The 25,165-nt window shown below is 38.9% G+C and overlaps 1 protein-coding gene across 8 annotated transcripts in view; it reads right to left on the bottom strand.

The window, feature by feature from the left end:
• The window catches only part of LOC118824256 (cAMP-specific 3',5'-cyclic phosphodiesterase 4D-like), a 268,709-nt gene that overhangs the window by 36,068 nt on the left and 207,476 nt on the right, over window positions 1–25,165 (bottom strand). For 4 of the 8 annotated variants that reach the window (XM_036594261.1, XM_036594264.1, XM_036594265.1 and 1 more), the window contains 2 exons: window positions 7,813–8,004; window positions 5,156–5,218 (listed from right to left, as the gene is read on the bottom strand). In XM_036594261.1, coding sequence (XP_036450154.1) covers window positions 5,156–5,218; window positions 7,813–8,004 — 255 coding nt within the window. Of the gene's footprint in view, window positions 1–5,155; window positions 5,219–7,812; window positions 8,005–17,960; window positions 18,260–25,165 lie in introns of those variants that run through there. The other 4 variants (XM_036594267.1, XM_036594262.1, XM_036594266.1 and 1 more) reach the window with 3 other exon arrangements.

The following is a 25,165-nucleotide window of genomic DNA, read 5'->3' on the forward strand; positions in this document are numbered from 1 at the left end:
CGACCAAATACGTTTTGATTTATAATTTCCCCAAACTGCGATTCCAGCAGAAATTATCACTATTATAGAGGAGTTTTTTCCTCTTCTTTGACAATTATGGCCCGAACTGAAGGCCTCAGCCTAAAAGTCACGCCCCTGGATAAAAACTGGTCTACTAGTCTAATTCAAGGCAACAATATCGGTTTTAATCACTCGTGCTGTTCAAGTAAGTTTCCTACTGATTGTTATGTGTTATTTCTTGGCACATGTTTAGCTACATCTACTTCCAAGAATAGACGACAGTGTGAAAACTGTCTCCATAAATTTTGCATGTGTTTCGGTAGAAAGCAGTGTTTGCATAATTTAACCCCATAAAATAATCCCAGGTTTATAACATACTAAGGCTTATTATTTAGTGACTACACAGACTACAATGCAAACTAGCAGAGCTATTCTTAGGTTATAAAAGTGTGTATTAAAACTTTTGGCTTGCTGCTGGGCCCTGGCCATTTAAGGGGTTAAAAATAAAAATATAGTCACTCAGTCACTCTTAACAAGAGTTAACAAGAATGTTAATGAAAAGGAGGCTGTTTCTGCTGCCCTCCTGCGTTGCACATCAAGTTAAAAGAGCGTAGCAACCTAGCCAGTGTTGCCCCAGAACAGCATGTTATGCTAATTTCTCTGAACATAATTATATAAGTATAAATACAAAAATGTAAAAAGAAAAACAGAAAAAATGAATGAATGAATATAATTTATGAAGTAGGGTACTACACAAACCTAAAAAAAGCTAAAAAAAAACAAAAAAACATTGCTTTTAGTTTTTTCAATTAATCATTAAAGCGAAACATGTAAAGAGCTTTTTTATCATTATAAAATATTTGAATATTCCAGATAATATTTGGTAGAACATTGAAAAATAAATCTATTTAATAGTTGCAGCCCTGATGTAATACAGTCGTACAATGTCAAAAACCACGTACACAGATCTGAGATTATGGTTTAGAAATGCAGTGAACATGATTCTAACTGATGGCTATAAACAACTATTACTTGGTAGCTACAATAGACTTGTAACTTCATTACAAAACTGAGGAAGCAAACTTTGGGGTGATGGGGGAAACTGTAAATTAAATTTTTCACAGGCAGGTACTGGGGGAATTGATATTTCCTGCTGTTCCTGAGGAGGAGAGGTCTATCTGACGGGATTAAATGAAAAGCGTGCGTTTGCTGTCCCGTGGGGGAGATGCATTATGCATACCCTGGTGCAGAGTTACAGCCAGAACGACACTGAACCTGCAGAGGCAGGCTAAAGAGAAGGGAAGGAAGCTCACACTTGACTGCAACCTCATCCATCAGCGCACTTCAGCTATATATCTCGTCAGGGCTTACGCAGCTTAAGGCTTAGTTAAATACAGCGCTGCAGTTAATTCATATCTTGTAGGCCTGCATAGTAGCGAGCAAAGGCGTCTTCATTCATAGTGTACACTATGTGATTTGAGGTGTTATATGGCCCCATCTACTGTTGGAGAAGTGTCACTACACTTCCAGTGAATTCACTGCTGTACTGACAGTGGCAACTGCATTCTACAGGAATACTGGAAATGATTAAAGTCATAGTTCTACACAGATGTTCTCTTATTCCAAATGTAATCAATCAGCAAAAACAGGTTTTGTGTTAAAAGTTTTTGGTTCTGCAGTGGAGATACAACACTAATGTAGCTATCAAGTAGTGAAAGTTTATGTACTGCAGTGTGATGCTGGAGGCATTTTAAAAATCGCATGTCGAAATCATCATAGATTTGCTTCAAGCTATGTTGCTGTTAAGTGACCTTAAACAGACATTTTTATGTGGTTTATGACAGCATATGACAGTTAAGGCCCAACCAATAAGAACATTTGTGGGCAATATGATACCAATCTTACAGGAAGTAACAGTGCTTTACCAACAGACACATCTGTCAGTTCTCAATTGTCACACTTCTTAACATAGAAGTGAACTCACAGTCTTAACATATACAGTCCTGTGCAAAGGTTTTAGGTACCTAAAAATTACAATAAAAAAGCTATTTATCTGGGCAGAAGGTGTCTATTTGCTCTAATATTGATTAAATGCAAATGGCTAATGCAATAAGTAGTGATTTTATGTGTGTCAGTATGTTTAACAATTTCCAAACTCTCCTATGTTTTTTAGACAACATCTTTTTGGGTTAATCAGTACTTCATTATGTTAAATCAAGTGTGCAAGTGATAGAATTTAGCTAATCTACGTGATGGCTGGGGGCATCACGTAGAAATCTGGAACCAAACTATGTTCTTTAAACTAGCTCACAAGATATTAACTGAAAACAATAACTTTTTACAGTATTTATGTTCATTTGCTTTTATTCTTATTTCATTTATACAGACGATTACAAGTAAAAAACACTTGCCAAGACAAATGGTTTTAAACAATGTGCTTAGGTGCCTAGGACTGAAAAGTTACCATTTTGGTGATATGAGGTTTTGTCCTGACAGTGCCAGATATATTGTACCGCTGAAGGTGGAGCTACACATAATCTAAAATCTAGTTTGTCTAGTCTCATGTTAAAGGTCAGGTTTAGATACATTTTACATGTTTTTGTTAAAATAACTATAATAGTGTTTTGTAGTCAAATCCCAGGTTCCCCAGATCACCCTATCATTTGGAGATTACGACTCTGAATACCAGCAATGTTGCCACCAAAAAACAGAGGTGCTTTGTCACCTTTACTAATAAAACCATAGGCTGATCATATCTCAATATTTAAATTTATATTAACAATATATCAATGATTACAGGATACCAATATGTCGGTTGCGTCCCAATACTGCTCTCTATAAAAATGGACAAAAGTATGTTGTATAGCTAAAAACAGTAGCAGCCATCTTGAAGCCTGAATTTTCTCTGTACTTTTGTGACTTTTACACAATGCGAGTGCCCATTACTTTTGGCCTGCATCAGCTCCATTACAAAACTAAAGAAATAAACTTCGGACACTGAGCTTTTTGTCCTGGTTGACTGACCACATTTGGACTCAGATTGCGTAGTTTCCAAACTATTGTTTTTAACTTCAATGTCTCCTAATCATGAATCTACAACAGGACCTAATATCCAGTAAGGATGTAGGCTCAGACTAATTTTGACATTCACAAGCTCGTGAATGGATATCCGAATAACCATGGAGAAATGAGCTGTGGCTTACTTTTTAGATAGCAGCACTAGTGTTGCACAAACGTGTAGCATCATGTAAAGGCATCAAAACATCTTTTATTGTAGATTTTCATGTTGGATAAGTAGCAAAATGGATGCTGTATCAGACTAGTTAATGACCTAAAACTACAACTAACTGATAACAGTGGATGCTGATGGAGACTCCTCATCTTTTACGTATTCTTCATCTTCTTCAGTGAATGATGTGCTAATATGTTAGTCTGAGAAATGTACTTTAACTGTTTCCAGACCTAGCTAACGGTCTAGACTATTTAGCGATAAAAGCCACGCTATCTATGCCTTCTCTGCCATGTTCTTAACAATGCATCCTTGACACTGCACTCCAGTAAAGGCACTTGCATTTCAGAGTACAGAATATAACATAACATAATATAGTTTCTCACAAATGCTAGCAAAACATTCATTTTTCTCTAAATGGGTCCTTTTCCCAAGGAACGGAAATATGTAAATGACGGATTAAATAAGTTCTGCTATAGCATTACGGACAATTAATACCCTCAGAACTACTGCTGTTTTTATCACTTCAGCTCACCACTGAAAGGTATCCACATGTGTCCAGAGTGGTTAGAGAACACCAAACACAAAACAAGGGAGTCTGGACCGAAAGAAAGGATATAAATTCTTTGTGGAAGAATTCCTTGACAACTATTGAAGTATGATAACGTCAGCTAACGCCTATATAAAACAATGGACATGTGAAAATAACTATAACCAAAAAGCTAGATTAGTTAAATTATCTGGAGATGTTAAAACAGCTTGCTAACAAGAAACCAGTTGGCAAGTAAACACGCACAAACACTGGCAGGGGGTGAGCCTCGTAATCAAGGTGAGTAGCACCGTTGTAGATGTTCCCGACAAACACTGGCTGCAGTGAACAAACATGTGCATAACACCGAGCACTTGCTCTCTCAAATGCCGAAAGCTTTTGAAAGGAGACATGAAATCTGTCCCACTGAAAGCGGCTGGGAACAGCAAGGACTTTAAAGCATGAACTGCCTTCAGTGTAATGTTAGTCAGCAGCGGTGAAATTCTGACACAAAGTTTATTTATTCATCCCTCCAAGTTGCACAAACCCATATTTTTCCTTGGCTCGTTGCCAGCTGAGAAGTCATCAGAACTGAGTTAAGGTTGTTTTTGCCTCTAGCTCAAACACTTGGGAAAGCTGCAAAAGCTTTGCTGTTATTATTGTTGTTTTAGCGGGAGTGGCTTAACCTGGCGATGAGTACTGCCAGCAGACAAAAACTTGAAAATGTAAAAAGGGCCTATTTTTGGTCTGCATATTTCCTCCATCTTCCCATGATGAAATGTAATGAGTTCAGTGTGAATACTGGTGTCTTCAACAATTAACCGAGTACTCGACTACTCGTGCACATCCATAGTATCCAATGTTAACCAATCAGGAACAGTCATGGTGGATTGGGAGTCAATGGGGGATTTGTGGATTTCTCTACCACTACAGCCGGGGGTGTCACATGCAATGCGAGGTCAATGCAAAGATGAATAGTGACGCATACACGCACACACGTGAACAAACACAGATCGAAAAACGCACAAACTTTCATGCTATGAGCGAGAATTCCAGGCTTGATCGCACGCTCACACAAACTGTCTCCTCCATGCGATTTCCCTCATGACCTGCCCCATTCCAGTCCAAAACACGAAGGTTTTAATGCCCAGAAGCTTCGAGTGTTACCACACTCCGCAATGGCAGGAACACTTTGAGACAGTTTCAGGCTAGCGTGAATGGGCCAGGCTGATTCAGTAGCCATTCTGTGCATTAAAAAGGTGAGAGGGGGGAGGAAGGGATTCTCGATGCATGTGAGAGACCATGATGCTCAATGTCTAAGAAGTGAAGCAAGCCGATGCAGATCAAGCAGAGCATTCCTTTGCTGCTGGGAGAGCGAGCCAGCGCCAGCGACTTACTTTCCACTAATAACAGGCTCAGAGCGCCGAGAGACCAGGCCCGGCCTCTGCAGGTGGTTATTCCTATCGATAAGGACACAATTCAGTCAGACACACACATACACACACACACATACAGGTGACAGACACTTTGTATAGCTTGAACATACTTTGCAGATCCGTTTGCTTGTGCATTGTCAATTTTGCTTTTCCTTTTTTAAGGACGAGGTCAACAAACCGCTACAGATTCATTGGCTTACTGTCAGCATGGGAGAGGCACAGCTGGACTGGTAAACGGAAACGACGAGCAAACACGAGAAGGGCCGACCTTGTTGCGGGAAAAAAATAAAGAAAAAACCCTCGCTGTTAACATATAGGATACCTACCCTATACAAGCCGTCTTAAATTTCATTCAAAATAGCACACATCAGCTCAAAATACTCACATTTTATTTGGTAACTTGAGAGAGATGCACTCCTCCAAATCAATGGAGGACAGTTATTGTGTTGCAATAATGAGAATTCAGTCACGTAAATTGGAAAATAGTATTAAAAAACAGTAATACATCTATTGTACATATTTTTAGTTTCTTGTCAGAAGGTGGATCATGTACATGCCCCCACATGTGACAAGAGCGACCTTAAACGCAACCAACAGACAAAGTATCATTAGTGACTTCTTGTCTGCTAAGGTGAATATTTGCTAAGGGTGTTTTTGCAAGAAAAATGAAAACATGTCAATGAAGTGGTTGTCCTTAAGACCCCTTCAGTAGTAGAGAACACAGCGGGTCATTTGTCTGTGACGTCTCTGACAGTATATAGACAGAGAGAAAAGCCCCTAAGGATGTGCTATAAAAAAAAAAAACGAGTGAAAGGCCCACCTTCTCGTGTGTGTCGTCGTGTGCGGGTGTGTGTGAGAGTGTGAGTGTGTTTGTGAGCACAACACAGAAGGACGTAAACACAGAGAGAGTCATGTGACAGTTCATGTATGGTTCTTTGGGCTAGGGGGCAGACACCAGCTTACTCATGTCCTTACAAGAGAACACACACACACACACACACAGTGCAGAATGGCATGAATCATTCTAATGGAACAGTCCCTCCAAGCTATAGCTGTATGTCAGCGCTACACAGCTACAGCGTGCCTCTATAAAGCCCCATTCATTTCAGCCTCTACATTATAATTACTCTGCGCTGCAGTCCACTAAAATTTATGCACTGAATCTGCATGGTTTAAATGTGTATCATAAGATATATTACATCAACACAACTGTCTCCAAAAGTAAGTAAACTGCAACACAAATCTGTGTCAGTGTAATAGATGTACACATCTAAATCAAGTAAATTCAACCCATCACTCTTCTTCATTGTATCAGCAGGGCTCGATTTGGTTGATTTTCTTTTTTCCACTGCTTTATTAAAATCGAAAAACCAGATGAGCAATCTTTGCTCAGAGGTCAAAGGCGAGAATAAAAGTCAAGTTTTCTTTCCATGGGAAACTATTTGAAACATTAAAGCAAGTAGGATTTTTAAAGTAATGGCCTCAGATAACTTTTATGAGACTTTTCTCAAGGGTGACTTTATTTTGCAGTCTGCAGTACTTAAAATGAAATCTGTTTTTGGTAAGCGAGAATGCTCAAAAGTAGCCTTAGGACACCTCTTTCATTTTTTTAAATAATTTAATTGGTTAATGTATTATGAAACTTTGCCATATTAATTTCAGCTATAACTTATCAATCAATAATTTGGGTCCAAATGAGCAATGGAAAACTAGAAAACTTACCCCTAACTGCCTACTTTACTTCAAAAACAATGTTAGGACACTAATCTAAATGCACACACATCATGAGAAACCAGAGATGAACCATCCAAAAACACACATTCTGAAAGACATGTTCTTTAGAAAACTTAAATATTGAGTTCTGTCAAAAATGTTGTCTCTTGGTAACTTAATATCTGTGAAAAAGGATGGAGATTTCATGATTAATCATGAAAAACAGGAATGCACTGATACAATTTTTCCTTTCAGTACTGATACTTGATCTTTAAATATTGGCCTATAGCTTATAATTCCTGATATTTACAAAATGCCACTTTTTAAATATTTTATTCAAGTAAAGTATTACCCAAAATACTAACCTGAACAATACACTAAATACTAAACTGCACGGAGGAAAGAGACACTAATGTTTGAGTACTTTCACTTGCCTTATTTAAGGTTTAAACTCAAAACTCAGTTTGATGTTAAACTACTGGGATAGTTTTGAGCTTCTGTTAGTAAACCTGGTAGTTATTTCTGGTTGTTATAACTTTTCTGGTGGATATGAACAAATACATGATAAACAGAATTCAGAGAGCATCCCAAGACTACTTTTAATGATTGTAATCTCACTTAATTCCAGTTTCTGTTTCTACTTAAATTCCTACAGTGGTGATTGTTATCTGTACATGGATTATGAAATAGGCATGAATGATTTATGGGCGCAAAGACTACAAACTAAGAGTGCATATTAGTCCACAGGAAGAAGTATTTAAGCATACAGGAAATACCTAGTTGTTGTGCTAAATGAGATGAGGGAGAGGATAAACAGTCCCTTTAGGAGACACGGTCTAACAGGAGTCTGCAGCAGAGGCTCATGGGAAACTGAGTTTGCCTCTCTTTCGCCGCATGGTACTCACATGTCGCTGGCGATGGAGGAGTTGCGGGACATGGATTTGGGCGACAGATCATAGTCACTGTCGGAGCGGTAGAGGAAGGATTCCCTCCTCTGGCTGTGGACGAAGTTGGCCTGGAGGATGAGGCCTGAGCCCGGGCTCGTCATGGGGTCCAGGGGGCTCCTTCCTGACGACGTGCCATTGTCCACGTCGAAGCTGCATAGAGAAAAACAGAGAGAAAGATATGGCCAATTAGAGACTGATGCAATCGGTTGAGTAGACAGGAGGAGAAACACCCGAGGCTTTGAAAATAGGGCTTGACCGACACAATGGTTGGCCAGTGAATCAGACGATAGTTCCATGGATTTATTACTATCAGTTGAAATTCCACCCCAGGTGATGTTATGACTTCTTAAGAATTTATCAGAATTGAAATGGTTGCAAGTTTTAATTCACCACCATTCAAAAGTTTTGAAATACTGTTCAAAGGTTTGTAATAGAAAAAAGACAATTAAATTGTTAATTGCAATTACTTACATGGCAATTAATCATCAGCTAAAATTTCATGACTGTGACAGACCTATTTGAAATACTGAATAAAAATGCATTTGGGTAAACAGTATATAATATTTAAATCCACACTGTATAAGCTAATATTTTATATAAAACAATACAAAATGTTAATACGACAAGATGGCGAATAATGTATCATTCAGTAGTCATTAGCTGCTCACTTTTATTCGAACGATAAGCCAATGAAGCCAATGGATAGCTTTTCGTAAAGGGTCAAAATCTCCAAAATGAAACACTTTAATATTATAATAAATGTACTAAACTGAACTGATCTGAGGTCAGCACTGTAAACCAGAATAAGCAAGGCCAGGTTAATAATACAGGAGATTGCCTTGGTTAAATCTTAGCCTAAAGCTACTAATGCCCATAGCACTGTCAAAATAAGATGACCAGAAAACTGGGCTTCTCTTCTTGATGACTTCAAATCCTCAAGAGACCTAAAGCATGACCACATTTTATCCATTATACTCCAATCCCTTATGACACTACCTGGAAGCTAAATCTATGGAAATCTACTGCATGGACAAAGCCTTTGTGATATCACTGGTCAGAGATCTAACTCAAGGAAGAATTTCCCCCATCGCTTTGTGGCAAAACTAAAAATGGACAAATCCCCAGTGCAACAATTAGAGATCGCTGTTTGGTTTGAGAACAAGAGGCTGAAGAATTTTCAAACAGAAAAGCAGAACTATGAGAATTACAACACTATCTTTAGTATGAGATAAGACCTGAAAAACTCTGGGAAAAAAAAAACTACAGTCCTCTTGTCCACTCTTTATTTTTGTGCACTCTACTGCCACTTTAACTTTGCATCCTTCAAGCGTTAAAAAAACAAAGAGTTGCAGCTGAAACACAAAAGCTGTTCACAAAGATCTCACTGACACTATGATCCCCAAAATACATTGTGTGAATGATACATTCACACAAGCAACTACCAAAATACATCTTAGCTACCCCCAATCTTCTTTCACATGTGCATCTAAAATGGCTAACTGAGATATTTTGGAGGAGGTTAGAAATAAAATTATCCACTTGCATAGGGAAAACATTAAAAGAAAGGAATTTCCAAAACTAAGTTCAAAAAATGAGATAATGGGACACCTAACAACCATGCAAAACCTGGTAAACCACCAAACTGTCACTATCAGATTAACAGCACCTAAAACTTGCATCTTTGAAAGAAAATCAAACTTTCAAACTCTGAAAAAGAAAATAGACAAGGGTATTTTGACCCACCCAGACACACACACACACACATACACACACACACACACACACACACACACATATATAACCCAAAGCAATTTACTGACTCTTTTACTTGATAAAAAAAATAACTTTTTTTGTAACAAAGCATTGTTCTTTATGGGGGCCCCACAACATGAAATGGTGTATTAACCTGCTGACAGTTGGTCTCTGCAAAGACCTTAACACACACACACACACACACCACACACACACACACACACGTAAACCATCCTAACCTTCTGACTTAGGATATTTTCCAGAAGAACATGTGAGCCAAGAAAGATGTACAAGGTGCTCTCGAGTGTTCAGACGCTGACAAGTTGCAATCTCTCATCACAGAAAACACATCTGCTCACAGATTCCTCACCTAAAAAGGCTAACAGCAGTCCGCTTAGTGACAGACCGAGGTATACCTTGACGCAAATTTTATAATCCAGAGAGGCATTTTTCTCTTACTGCTATTTAAGGTATGGACTGCAGCCAAGTTTAGTGAAGCCTTGAAGTTAAAAACTCCCTGCATTCAAAATGTGCTTTTTAAATGGTGAACTCCTCTTAGACAACAATTCTAACTGCATAGTCTGGTCTGTGTCAAATGTGTCACTACAGACTTCCTGAGCACTTCTGTTAAAAACTATAAGTGGAGCGCTACTTACAGCTACATAGCATTCCTGTGCTCCATCTCATCTGCTTGATCTTTTCAAACATACAAGTTTTTGGGCTTGGGAATGGACCTTTGGCTTATGAATTGTTCCACCATATTGATAGGGTTCGTTCTTTGTTTACATGCCGCAAATACTCACATACATTGTGAGAGTTTAAAGAGACTGCCGTATTATTACATTTTTCCAGGCCTGGCATGCTTAAAATTGAATCAAATGAAAAGGTAGGGTTTCTTAACCAATTCCAAAACAATGCCATTGCAAACTCCCAAACAACGAGAGGAGTAATAATGTTAATGCTAATGTTACCTTCTTTTCCATTCACACCTAGCTGGAGTGAGGCTTAAGTGCTGTTCTTTTAAGTCGTTCAGAATTGTTAAGTCACTCGAAGCCCATGTACAGTTTACAAATGTTCATTTCCCTCAGACACTGGTAGACTTCACTCAGTTGCTGCCGTATTTAACTCGCCCACTGCAGATTTGTGTCACTTACTGCTGTTTTTCACTCTTAACGTTATTCACTCAGCTACTGGTATATCTAACCGAAGGCAATTCATACAGTCCTAACTCAGTTACTGGTGTATTTCTCTCAGTCACTGGTGTATTTCACTTGGTTTTGGTACGCTTCACTAAGTCACTGGTATATTCCACTGTAGGTAGCTTTAAACACTGCTTGTCTAGCTAGTTAGGAAACTAATGACACTATTGCTGTATTGTATGATATTAACCTCCACAACAATTCATATTAGATTATGCATGGCTTTACAAATAAAGTTTACAGTGAACAGGCAGTCAATCTAAGGCCTTTAAGAAAAACACATAAATACATGCTAATCGTCTCAGAGAGCAAGCATATATCGGTCCACCGGCTTGATAAGATCAGCACCCCACTGACTGCATGCCACTGCTGGTTCACTCTCAGACCACACAGATTACTGTCCCATGTATAAAGTCGAGCTAGTTTTTAATCTCATCAAACAGATTTTAAAGGCATGTAGTCTACTAATTTGGAACCTAAACTATGACAAATATTACAAACTACAGAGGGGACAAAAAAAACACTAGACCTATTATGAAATGATTTTATTGAAAATGTTGTTGCTGTTGCTGACACTGTACTGGACAACCAGCTTTACTTATGATATTGCTGTTAAAATTATTTATTTAACTAATTTATAAAGAATAACTAAAGAAAACGAAGGAAAAAAAGTAAATTAGACTGTGAGCAGAAAAAAAGCAATTAAAAGTGGCATTTTGTTCAATACTCTGCTTAACCATCAGCGGTCTATCTGGAAAACACTGTGCAAAAAGCCAGTGGGTCGCCAATGTTGCCATTAGCAGGCCAACAGCAACCCACTATCGTCTTGCTATCTGGTGTCTGACAGCTCAGCTACTGTTGCTAGCCCAGTCACAGCATAACTAACATCACCTGCTTTCTAGCTGGAAAACAATGCGTTTTGAGAAGTAAAGAAGAAAGAAGTTTGTTGATTGGTAGTGGTGTCATAGCCTGAACTGCATAGCTCACCACAAAGCTGTGGCTTGTGTGTGTTTCTTTTTTGCCAGCTTCTCATTCCAATTTTCTGTTCCATCTTAAATGGTGCACCAGTTAAATTCTGGTGCCTATGAGGCATTTGTGAATGGTTAGTTAGCTGATTCCAAGTGTAATAAATCCACTAAATTATACTGAAGGTTTTATTCCATTAATTCTATACGATTAGAGTATAAATGAGCTTAAGCTTGATTTTAATCTGCATTCTCACTATGGTGCTTTGTATGTGCTGGTTACCTAGAGCTGTGTTTGCTTTCATCGATTTTGTCCTGATCTTTGATATTATAGTCATGTAGATCCATGTAGATCTCGAGTTGATGAGCTTTAGATCAGATAAAAGCTGAGCTTGAGCTTGAGATCAGATAAAATCAAGGAAAACAGGGAGGAAAAGAGCCATTCATTCAACTATACTCAAACCAGCCTAGACAGACTAAGCCCCATTTCCCCAAAACTGCCTCTTGCCATTTTGTTATAGAGTAGCTATGCAAGGTAGTGGGTGTTAAACTGCTAAATGGCTATGGTTGTAGGACTGCTAAATGGCTATGGTTCAGTAATAATGAGAAACAGGCATTAAATTCAGTCCTTTCCAAGAATCACGGCAAAACTGAATGTAAAAAAAGAATATGTTCTTTGTACGTCTGTTACAAGCTTCACATGTCATTTTAAGCTAAAAATGGCATCAAATGACAAGTGACTGTGGCTTTCTTCATCTCTATGTGTGGTAGAAGGTTGTAGATCACTATACAATTCTTGAATAATTAAGTGCAAATATCACTCTGGCTAAAAAACATGACCGAAAAACGGACTCAGCCTTAAGCTGATTCGGCCATAAAGAAATCGACATCAGAACAGGTCCTAAAAATTAATGTTTGTGCACCGCACAATCGTGTGAACTTTTCCAAGTTCCAAATCCCCTACCTAATACCACACTCTGTAGCTGAATGCCACTCAGCTTGACTTTATCAAGCTGGAGACAAAGGCAAGCTCTGGCCAAAATCCTGCTGGTGGCTATAAAGTGCCAGGCCCTTTTATGTGCAGGCCTGGGATGTGTTGAATTGCTCTTTATTGAGACACTCCCTTGTGGAGACTTAGGCACAAATGCTCAGCTATAGAGTTACAAGCCAAGCAGCTTTCCCTTCAAACTCCTCACTCCGTAGGTCAGCCAAGAACCGAGCCATCAGTCTCTGTCTAGCTCCAAATGGCGCCACGTTCGACGCCATCATTCTTAACGCACAGCTTGGATGCTGCTGGAAATAGCCAGCTCACTGTAGAAAAGAAAAGAAAAGAGTGTAGGGCCAGACACACGAATGAATTTAAACGCAGTGAGAGAGTAATTCATGGTTGTCTGAAGACATGTAACAAATGAGAGACATGTTCAATACTGAGTGTTAAAATTGTGCTTGTGGACAAATACAATCTGTTATTTTGCAGGTACTTGGACCATCAACGTGTGCTGTTCATCTACTGTGTTTGCCAAAAAAGTGCAGATGAGGTCAAATAAGCTGCTACTCAAACTTGCATATAGATTTGCCAGGCTGTCTATATCTGTTTATTTCCTTATATTATCTAGGCATGTCACTACCCATTACATTACTAGTCATGCAATCTAAGGTTAATTAAGTTATCAGAGCTTTGAAATAGCCAAATAGTAAAACTGAATTTAACTGTACAATAACAAACTATGCAGAGCTTTTATAAGATTGTGAAATACTTTACTGGAAAAGATAAACCAGGAATATTTTTAAAAACTTAATTAAAACGAATGCACATAAATAGGTTTGCCCATACAGCACTGCACAAATCCTTGATCACATATTCTGCTAAGTGAACTGTACCATACCTGAATACCTGCGCTGAATATGGTTACCCTTTTTGCTGGGGGGTATTGAACTTGGACGCATGGCTAGAACTAGAAAAGGTGCAGACCACTGACTGGTCAGATGCAATTGTCACACCTCATCACTTGAGACAACTATCATTTTTAAAACACTATCTAGCCAGTCGTCAGGGACTATTTACAAAAAATCAAAGGCCGAGTAAAAGCGAAATCAGAGCTTGAAGCTCCTCACTGTTCCTACAGTTCTTTGCATATACTGCTATCCCTAGCATCATGTGGGAAGTCATGTCACCACTACACCTCCAGCCTACCCCACCTACTTTTACATGTATTTTACATGTGGGTACAGATGGTTCTGAATTCAGATTAGTAATACCACACCGAAAAAAAGCTGTAAAAAAGAGATCAATAGTAAAATTACACAATGCATCATCAAAATAAGGAAATTACTAACTATTGACTCATTGACTTTAATCGATTAATTTTTATAAGTAATCAATAAATAATGACCACTCTAGAACAATCAATAAAAATCCCAGCCACTTCTAGGCTATACTGTATGTGCAAGGGCACTTGGTCAACGGTCAACATTTTGCATAAGGATGCAAAACCCTGACTGCATGTGGACACCTGAGCTTTACTCAATACTCTTTGCCATAATGTATCATGATACGTCCTGCAGGGCAGCTAGACAGAGGAGAGAATGTAAACAGCGGAAATGCGGCATTGTTTTATAGCCAGTGCAGCTTATGATGTAAGCGTACGGCAACCCTTTTTTGGTGTTAAAATATTTCACAACCCCCTTTTTTGGTTTACCATTCTCACAGCATTTCACATTTAGGTCTCCAGTTCAGCTGCTGAAGTTCTAATTAATTGGAGAGCTCACTTAGCTGTATCTACTTAGATACTACGGTAAAAAAAAAAAAAATTGATTGGACAATTTTCCGTTAGGTGTTTCAAGAATTTAACCCTTTTGTTTACAACCAAAACTTAACAATGAAATAAGGTATTACCACAATACATGCAGAGTTTATATGCATTATACAACATGATGAACTAAAAATTCCAAACATGTATTTTATTATTTTGCAGAACTTATTAGGCCTTCCCTAACCCTAGAAGGCCTTGAGGGCTCCCAACTGATGTGTATATATATATATATATATATATATATATATATATATAAAACCCTAAACCTAACCCAAAACCATGTAATCATGTATACTCTGTTTTTCACCTGGCTTTCCTAGTAAATCAAGACATTTTTTCTTTAAAATATATAAAAACAAGCACTCACATACACATACACACACACTAACACACAAAGATTCCTTCGTCTGACAGGCGAGAACTGACACATCTGATCTGCCTCATCAGACGTCATGCCCAGGGCTTAATGTCACACGTGACCTCCATCAAAAGGCCTGTCATGTGAACTCCTCACAAGACCCACCGTGCCTCTCCAGCACGAAGGAGCAGGCTAAGTTTGGAGGCGTCCGGGCAGGTACCGCCCAGCAGAGAGCCCATCTGGGGTTAGAGGTGCGAGGCTGACGCACTGTAGGGGCCTCTGGCTCTGCAGGGGCCGTTCTAATTGCCCTGCGGGTGGCCCAGGCCCTCAGCTACTGGCACACGGATGACAAAAGGGTTTATTTATAAAGGCGCCGAAGACGTGTGGAGAGGAAGAGACAGAAAGGGAGAGGCAGGAGGGGAGCCAGAGGGAGCCAGAGGAAGAGAGCGAGAGGGGCGCCCTTGGCCCATTTTTGGCAGAGGTCGTCCCCAGATAGATCACTGCATGGCAAGACAAGAGAGAAAGAGAAAGAGCGTCTGGGGAGCCGAACGGAACGGTCATGACGCGTTCTAATTTGACATTACGCGCCTGCACGGCTCCTCACGCACATGGCTGCTCCGGGTCGAGGCCATGAGCAGCAAACACATGTGAGAATGAGAGGGTGCTGAAGCATGCAGCAGCATCTGTTTCGGAATAAGCTCCTCATAAGCAAGCGTTTGTGGGGCAGCAAAGCAGCCAATAACAGACCAGCCGGCACAAGTCCTCCAGCTCGATAGCTTACTTCAGACTGTCCTCATTAACCCCTTAACAAGCAACACTAATGAAATTACACAAACATGTAACAAAAGAATAGCATTAGCATTAACTTAGCTATCTTAAAACATTACACTAAACACTAACCTTAGCTTTGTCACTAATAGCATGGAAATATTATCTCGCTGGGTTGCTAGCTAAAATCATTAGCTGGTATTTTATCACACTGTTTTTATCATTTATAACTGCAGACAAAAGTTTTCAGCGTTGATCTTTAAAGAAGTTGGAGGTTTTACGTCACACTCAGTGATGTAAGTATGCCACTGTCATTGTTTTAGCCATCATATTTTCATTAGGTAAAATTAGCTTGCTAATGTTGGTTGGATTCTAGTTTAGTTCTTCTAGATCATGATTGTAGCTAGCTAGCTTAACCAGCTACCTAGCTAGATCATACTGCTATTACACTATACTGCTAACGTAGCTAGTGTTATTTATAACTTAACTAGTGCTAGTTTCAAGCCCAGATGATCTCACAACGAGAACACCCATGAGAAATTTGGGGCTAAATGTGGATGAGAACATAGACTTATTAGGTTGGGAACAAAAGCAATTCCAACACCTTGTAAAGGTGGAGCTCAAAGTTGGCAGCTTTGGTGCGATCGTCAACACTGTCAAACAGACAACAAGCTTGTCGTTAGTGGTGGATGTCACATAAGTTAGTATGGCTGAAAACTCCCCCAAAAAACTTCAATTAAGCTTGCAGATAAACATAAACATTACCTTTTGCAAGGGAAAACAGTTCTTTTTGCCAGCTAGCTTGTTTTCCTCATGCTATCAATTGCATTCCAGACATTAAAAGAGCAGTTCTAGAGGAATCTGGATGAGAATTTTAGAGGGTCGTACCCTTGTTAGTGCCACAATCCAATAACAAGCTGTCCCCAGATGTGTTCTCATTACAATATCACTTCTGACCCCATTGTCACATTTTTAGTGAGCTAAAGTTATTCGTTTTGGATGTGTGAACAGATGATCCTGGTTTGGCCACTAGCACAGCTGTCGCTGTCAGCCACTGTGCTAGACGCTAGATCAATCCTTGCTAGCCTAGCTATTGTTATGGTCTTTTAGACACTGCAATTCTGCAGCTGACCCATCGATGATTAAATTATGATGATCAGTCACCATTAGCCTAGCGGCATGAAGGAGAGTTGAGAATGGAAGGTTGTTGGTGCTGCTCTTTAAATCCTCAGGAACTGATATGTTGGCCCAGACTTCAATTACTCTTATAGCTACATAAATTACTAATTAGTTTCATTAGTTACATGATTAATAAGTCCTAAAATCAAAAATTGAATTTCAAGCTTGCAGACTGCAAGGGGTTAATTGAACGTCTTTGTTCATCACAATAGGCATTACAGCCATACAGCTTATAAGAGAGTAGCAGTTGCTGCTTACATTCATTTAGTCTCTGTTTGCTGACAGAAGAGACGGTAAAGCGTTACCCCAGTTACCCCTCAGAAGCAGCAGTTATTGCCATTATTTAAACTTTCAATAGATACTGTATTTGTGGTTGTGAGTAGAACACTGTGCTTTATTATGATCTGAATTGCTTGTAGTTACATTTTTGCCACATTTTTGTCATTTCTTGACATCTAAACCAAAGTCAGAAGAGCAGACTCAAAGCTGTTGATACAGAATGTAAATTAAATGTAAATGTAACTAGTTGTCTTACTTCCTAGTAAGAAAATAGGTTCACATCCTCTAAAGAGAACACATTTCTGCATAATTTAATGCACAGTTATGGTTTATTTGCTGAAAGTACAATAAAACATATGGCACATTTTATATTTTATGTCTTTCCGATAGGCTCAACTCTAATTTTGTACTCATATTTGAATAAAGATCCCCATGTCACTTACAAAATTGACAAAATATGTTAACTTGACTACAAGTGTTCAAAAATTGTATACGACTGTATATTCAGGTGCTGCAAGGCAAAGAAGTCCCCAAAGAAAACTTTCTTTTTTAATATAGCACAATGTTACCATTATTAACATTACATATAAACACTTAGAAGACCTGCAGGTTTGGCAGAAATCTGAGTAAGTTTCTCTACAATCCACCATTTAGCATCAAACCACTCTGACTTTGTTTACATCTCATCAACTGAATTATATAGAAATCCTGAATTTAAGGGGAAATTAAGGGAAATTTACTGTTTAAGGGGAAAAAAAAGGGAGAGAGGAATGGAAGAGAGAGGAAACTTTACCAGATGCCCTCTGTATTCCTAAGAGAGCTGGTGGAGCGTGAACGGGGTTTCATGACAATGCTCATGGTTACACGCGTCCTGATGCTCTCTCTCCACCTTTTCCGTTTTGCTGGTTCCTACTCCTCCACTCTGGGCATACTCTCGCTGCTTGCCCTTAATCCGCCTCTGCGTCCAAACACTCTCTTGCTCTTTCTACCTCACTTCTTCCTCATGCTCTCTATCTCTCTCTGACTCTCTTTGTGGGCTGAGTAAGCGCTGGCTGTGGTCTCGTGTTTCCACTCTCTCTCTCCTCCTCTCTTCTGTCGCTCTCTCTCTGGGTAACAGTGGCCTGGGAGGAGGGGGGGTGTCCTAGGGGGCAACGTTTGTGTGTGTGTGTGTGTGTGTGTGTATGTCTGTATGTATGTGTGTTTTTGTGCTGTATCTCAAGCCAGAGAGGCTTTAGGGAGTAGACAAAAGTGAAGGGGGGGTTGTGGGTGGACTGCAGCTGGTGACAACATCATAGCCTGCTTCACAGAGATGCATGGAGAGCTCACAGACATGCCCATCCTCACTCACGTGCATGCTAGAGCTGTCATAATTAATCGATTCAACTTTTAAAAAGAAATCTATTAAAATGTAGGTACTTGATGAATAAGCAGGTATTTTTTTGTTAGTATGTGATAATATTGCTTATTTTCAAATTCTGCAAATGTTTTTTCTTACTCAGAAACCAACCCCGTATCAATTCTCTTACTCACAAACCAACCCCTATATCAGCCCAGAACATCTTAGAGATTTTAACATGATAACTGTGGTGCACTCTAAGAATAATAAACAGTGGTAACTACTGTGGAGTAATTTTGTTCATTGACTTCAACAATTATGCTAACACAAATCTTGTCCAAAAATTTGTTTCTTTACTTATTTCTTAAAAATCTGCTGTTGCCATAACAAAGTCAAAAGTCAGACACCTTCTTTTGAGACCGCTCTTCAACAATTATAAAAAATACTGGCCTATACTCGCTTCATAAAGTGTTCAGTGTTTGGACCCCGGTGATTGCCACTTGTAATGTAATTTGTAGACAGCTGTTTAGCTCTCAAAGCAGTTACAGTCCAAAGAAATCAACATATTCTGCATACATTTCAGATGAAAACTAAATTGAAGCTGCTTGCCGTGGCTGCAGTGATAATCTGTACCTAGTAACATTTTTTTGCCCATCATTTGATTTTTTTTTTGTGAATTTTGTGTACTGTGTTTGGGGGAGAAAATGTAAATCTACACAATGCAAATGGCATATACATCATTCAAAATGACAAATTTCACCAAAAGGCAACAACTTCAAATGTATTAGTAAGAAACAGCCTGATTTATAGAATTTTGGCGACATTGAGTCTTGAATTAAGTATAAAGGTTTCCTAGTTTCTTAAGAGGGCGGCACGGTGGCGCGGTGGGTAGCGCTGTCGCCTCACAACAAGAGTGGCCTGGGTTCGATTCCCGGCTGGGCAACCAGGGTCATTTCTGTGTGGAGTTTGCCTGTTCTCCCCGTGTCTGTGTGGGTTTCCTCTGGGTACTCCGGTTTCCTCCCACAGTCCAAAAACATGCAGTCAGGCTAATTGGACATGCTAAATTGCCCCTAGGTGTGAGTGTGTGACTGTGTATGTCTGTCTGTCTGCCCTGCGATGGACTGGTGACCTGTCCAGGGTGTATCCTGCCTTCCGCCCAATGACAGCTGGGATAGGCTCCAGCACCTCACCGGGACCCAGAAGGATAAGCGGTTTAGATGATGTATGTATGTATGTATGTAGTTTCTCAAGAGAAACCACAGGATGGTGAGACACCACAAAATGGTGCGAAATGGCAAAATCAGTTCCCCTATTCACCAGGACATGACTGTCAAACCCAGAACGTCTGAGAAACAGGAAATACTATTACTTTTGATACAAAAGAATACAATAGAATTCCTTCACAGGCCCACAGACAGGACTGTGTGCCGCACTGTCCAGCAGACCGTATCTGATCTAATAACAAGAACTAGGAGATGTAAAAGGCAGCTAGTAACGTCAGAGGCTTTCAGCAATAGCCCCCACTCAAAACTCTTCGACCCTTATCCGAGCTTTGGCTGGCCTCGGGCTGGAGCCATCAACAACTCCCCCCCGCTCACATACACTGCATTCTAACCTGCCCTTCATTATCCCGTATTACTGAGCCACTTCCAGAGCCAGCAGAGAAGCAGACTAATTAAAGAAATTAGTGAGGAAGAGATGTGATGCCTTATCTAAAGACACAGAGTCAAAGACTGAAGAGAAACATGAGAGGTTTCAAAGGCCAAAGCTATTGAGTATACAGAGATCAAGTTCAAATTTCAAGAGCCATCTGCACATCAACTGTATAAAGGTGAAATCTTTGACCTCATTACAGTTTTTCCAAAAAACAAAAAAAAAATCTGACAAACAAAACAGAGTGAATACCCAAAAACAGAGGAACTTTTCATGCATTTGTGGAATTTATACAATAAAAACCATGCACCAATTATTTTTTTTAGTTCTAGCTAGTTTGAAAACAGCCGGAGAATTTTAAAATAAATACACTCATAAAATACGTTCATAAAAACACTTCTGAGAAATACGGAGTGGGTCTACAGAGAAATCTCTAATGTTAAGCAGCTTCTCATTGCCAATTTGTTGACTACTTGTCTTAGGGCTAAATTTGACATTCTAAGAGCATGACACTGGCAAAATAAAGGCTCAGAAAATGTCACCAGCAGGCAAAGGCGGGTAGAGTAGCCTAAACCTATACTCAAGTAAAAGTATTAATACTTGAGTAAAACAATGACTCAAATAAAAATAAAAGTACCTTCTCAAAACAATTTGAGTAGATGTACAAAGTACTGGGTCAAAAAACGGCTTAAGTACTCAGTAACCTACAGAACTACAGTGGAACTTCTTAGTACATCTAGTTTCCATCGGCATGAGTAATGAAGTTTGTAATACTCTATTCTTCTTCAGAATCTTTTACTCTAAAGGATAATGCTAAAGCTTCAAAGTCAGAGCTGTGACCAATCACACAGCAGTGCAGATGATGTCACCAACAAAACCTAATGAAATTAAACACAAAAAAGAATCCGTAACTAAGTATGAATGGCTAAAATGTACAAAGCAGATTCCTTTAATCACTAATACATTTGAGTATGAATAAAAGTATTGTGATTTTAAGATATGCAGAATATAAATACATTAACATTTTACTTAAGTACATGTACAGTTACTACCCACCTCTGGTGGCGGGAATCTTAGGTCAGTTTCTGTCTAATAATGCCAGGTATGTTAGATAAAGAAACGTTTACATTTCATCGTCCGTTCACTTTTGCCTGCTATTTTGTGTCATGTTTCATAGCTACTGACAGACGAAAACAGGATGAATTGATCAGGCATCTGACTTTGTTCAGTTTTCTTTAACATTGTTTATTTGCCAAGTATTTTCCATCATAACTCATCGCATTTCATTTTATCTGTAAATCCACCCCAAGCAAGCATATGAACTTTTATGAAAATGCTGGCAAAGTCTTTTTTCTTCAATATGTCAAAATGCACAGAAAAATAAGTGGATGGAAACCCGGCTACTGATACAGATCACAAGACCTGACTCTACAGACAAGAATGAAATGAAAACTAATTACTCAATATGATAGTGAACAGTCATGAAAATACAAGACATGTTGATGTTTTCAATATCTAATGATATTTATCCTTGTTCCCCAGCAGTAAACCCCAAGGTTAACCTGTAATACCATGTGAAGACTAACATTTTTTTTTGCTGATACAAACACCAAACTATAAATTAAAGTTACTCATTAAAAAAACAATCAACAGGTTGGAAATCTTCATGCTTAGGAGTTGCCATGTAACATTGTCTTTTACAAAGAGCTGCAGTGGAGAGTCATCACTCAAAAGGAAAAGGAGAGACAAACAACCATGGCATTAGCCGTCACGGCTGCAATGTTTGAGCAGTGGCTATTGATAGCAGAGCACTTCCAAAACACACCAAGAGTGGGACCAGCTGTTCTGCTGTTACATATATGGAAGCGCGGATACTGTTTCAAAGGGATGGCATAAGCTGGTGTGGAGGGAGGTATCAGGAGGGAAAATGGCAGTGGACAATGCTGTCCCAAACTGGAACAATCAGCAGACCTATCAGGTATCTAGGTGATAATAAACATCAGTAAACATCTGTTTATAAGTAGTCATCTCAAACTGTAATTAGGTAAATAAGCAGCCACTGACACAAAAAGCATGTATTAAAGAAAGACAAAAAATTATGATGTAATATGATGATGTGATATTTTTAAAAATTACATACAGATGAGCCATTCTGCTATTGTAGAGAGGCAAACAGTGTCCCACAACTTCGAGGCCAAGAGAATGAACTCCAAACAAGAGTAATAAATAAAGTAGTAAATTGTAATTATTCTTCCTTTTAATTTTTTATTTTAGTGAATTTTGGTCATGTTGAGCATGGAAACCAGCATGTTACACCAGTGACTTCACATATGCTGAAGTATTATCTTCATGTAAAACAACAATTTTGATGATTTTCTTTCTCAGTTTAAATTGTAAAAATATATTGGCTATCCTGTGTTAAAATGATTTGTAAAAACTATGAAGAGACTTTTATTTTTATAATAAATCATGTATTCAGTTTTCTGTCAGTGGTGTTACAGAAACAAAATAGCATTTGACAAAAAACAGGAAGGTCTTTCTGAAATACTTCTTGTACGGATTTGTAAAAGGAAGAAAGACTAACTCTTTCTCCATTACTGAAATCTCTCTTAATATTTCTGATAAATTTGGTTTTACTACTGACAGCTTTATGTGGGTCAGTGGTGTAACTAATGAAAGCCATTTTAAAACTGAAATAAAATAATGACATGAACGCAGTATTTGAATTGAAGTATTACGTACAACGGGACCCTGAAGCTAAAGTGGCAGTGGACTACACTTTAGAAAAGCTCAGATTTGAGTCATTTTGTCAGTGGTGTTTACTAACGCTGTTCAATATAACAGACTAAGTTTTACACTTCAATTACACATCAAATTTCATAGCCCATTCACCAATGCAATGGCAGAACGACCCAGATACAGGTATAGAGATATGCAGACCCTGGCTGGATGATTTGCAGTCAACAGCACAACTATGAGAGCTAAACTTACACACAACAAAGACCGTTTGCACTGAAATCCTGAAGACGGCCAATTTCCAAAGAAGATTTCATGCTACTTGGGCATAAGTGCCTCATGGGTTGTTGTGAAGCGTGAACCATTTTTATCTTTTCTTGCGGACAGGAGGAGGGGGCAGAGAAAGGAGGGGGGTTGCGTCCCATTGTCACATGACAAACGAAGAGCTGCTGATGCCACAGTGCTTGCACTGTATGTGCTGTAGCTTCAGGACACGCGACCTCTGACACTTTGAGCACATTCACGCTAAATGCGACACCAGCTGGTTAGCAAAACATTAGGCAATGCTGATTTCACAACATATTCTGGCAGGCACTGCTGTATATTCAAAATGCCTTTATAGATTGTAGGCATCGTAATACAGAAATAAGAAACCAGAGCATCTTATGCTTCTTCTGAAATACTCAGACTGCCATACTTATATGAAAGCATGAGCCTGTTAAGTGAAGCTAGGAGGCCCTCTAGTGTTAAGGACAGAAACAGCTGGATTGTGATTGTTTTTCCTGGATTCTCTATGTATTGGGCAGTGCTTAAACCACTAGCACTGTGAAGACACTGCCAAAGAACAGATTGTATGCTAGACACACATACAGAACTTGGTTCAAAAGTTTGGAATCTTGTCATATTATAGGGCTCACATCCTCAAATCTTTGTCTTTTATTTCCGCTTCTAAAGTCTACTTATAATGTGTGCTTTTATGTACCAAAAACAGACATAATTCAGTTTTACACGACAATTACCCAACCCCCCCTTCTTCCGTAAAATTAAACAGGCTGTTTTTGTTATTGCAGCTCTAAGATTGATGTATACAAGTAATCTCTGTTCTTATTGGCTGCCCTGCAATGTGCCTCATTCACATAGCAGTCTAGGTTGAAACTCTCCTTATTACTTCAGCATAAAAGTGACAGTTTTGCGAGGAAGGATATTATACTTTGTTACTATGAAACACAAGTGCCTCAACATGAGCGTGTTACCAAGTATATACTGTTAAGGACGTGATGGAAAAGGCAGCGTCAGTGTTCTAACTACTCTAGCTGATTTTTTAGCAGTGACAAAGTATTTCTTTGACAAACAGACATGTTGGTGCATCATCTACTGAGGAGAAAAGACCTTGTGCAGAGTCTCCATCTGTATCCAACATCGTTCCGGTTAGCATCAGCGTATTAGCTCATCTGAAGGGGCAGCTTTTGTCACTCAGCTGACACGAACACTTATCAAAATATCCCCTAATTTCTAATAACAAAATATTTCAAATTTTAACCTTCAATGCTATCATCTAATTTCGGTCTGTTTTTTCCCTTTTTGCTGTTGCTTTTTCCCTCCCTTTGGTTAAGCAGATATATGTTCATTACCTTTTATGGATACTCCAATATCACATTAAGTCAGAATGCACAGCCCCAGAGTGAATGCTTGGTTAAATCTTAGAAGGTTACAATCCAGATACAGTCACATTGGTGTGAACAGGGTCAATTTGGTTTTATATTATTAAAAGCACTGATTCAAAACTTTTTAACAGTGATACCAAACATTTTAACTTTGTAAGTGGACACTATGTTCATGCAGAGTGATTACTGCTATGCCCTGCATGTTCATAGTCGTTCATAGTCATGTTGTAAGGGGTTTCTTTTCTGCACTTCTAATGTGGTGTGAGAGTTGAGGTTTGGTTGAGACTTGGTTGATAGCGCTTGACACTGAGCATTGCCCAGCGTGAGCCTACTGCAACATCCTCTTTCAAAATGAACAATGCATTGCAACATTTTTCAAGACTACTTAGCACAGGCTAGGCTAAAACGTGTCTATATTGTGCCTTGGCTATCCATAGCACAGTAAATTGTAAATGTAAAAAAAATGTAATTATATTTTTTCTTATTTTGGATGAAATAATGAACGAACAAATATAAATAAATAAACAGGAGCTTAAACTGAATTCTAACTAAATGCTCTAACATCTCCTCCAGCTTCTGTAACACTTCTCCATTTCTGTCAGCATGCTG

This window comes from Colossoma macropomum, unplaced genomic scaffold (genome assembly GCF_904425465.1).
Source record: "Colossoma macropomum unplaced genomic scaffold, Colossoma_macropomum, whole genome shotgun sequence".
Taxonomy (NCBI): domain Eukaryota; kingdom Metazoa; phylum Chordata; class Actinopteri; order Characiformes; family Serrasalmidae; genus Colossoma; species Colossoma macropomum.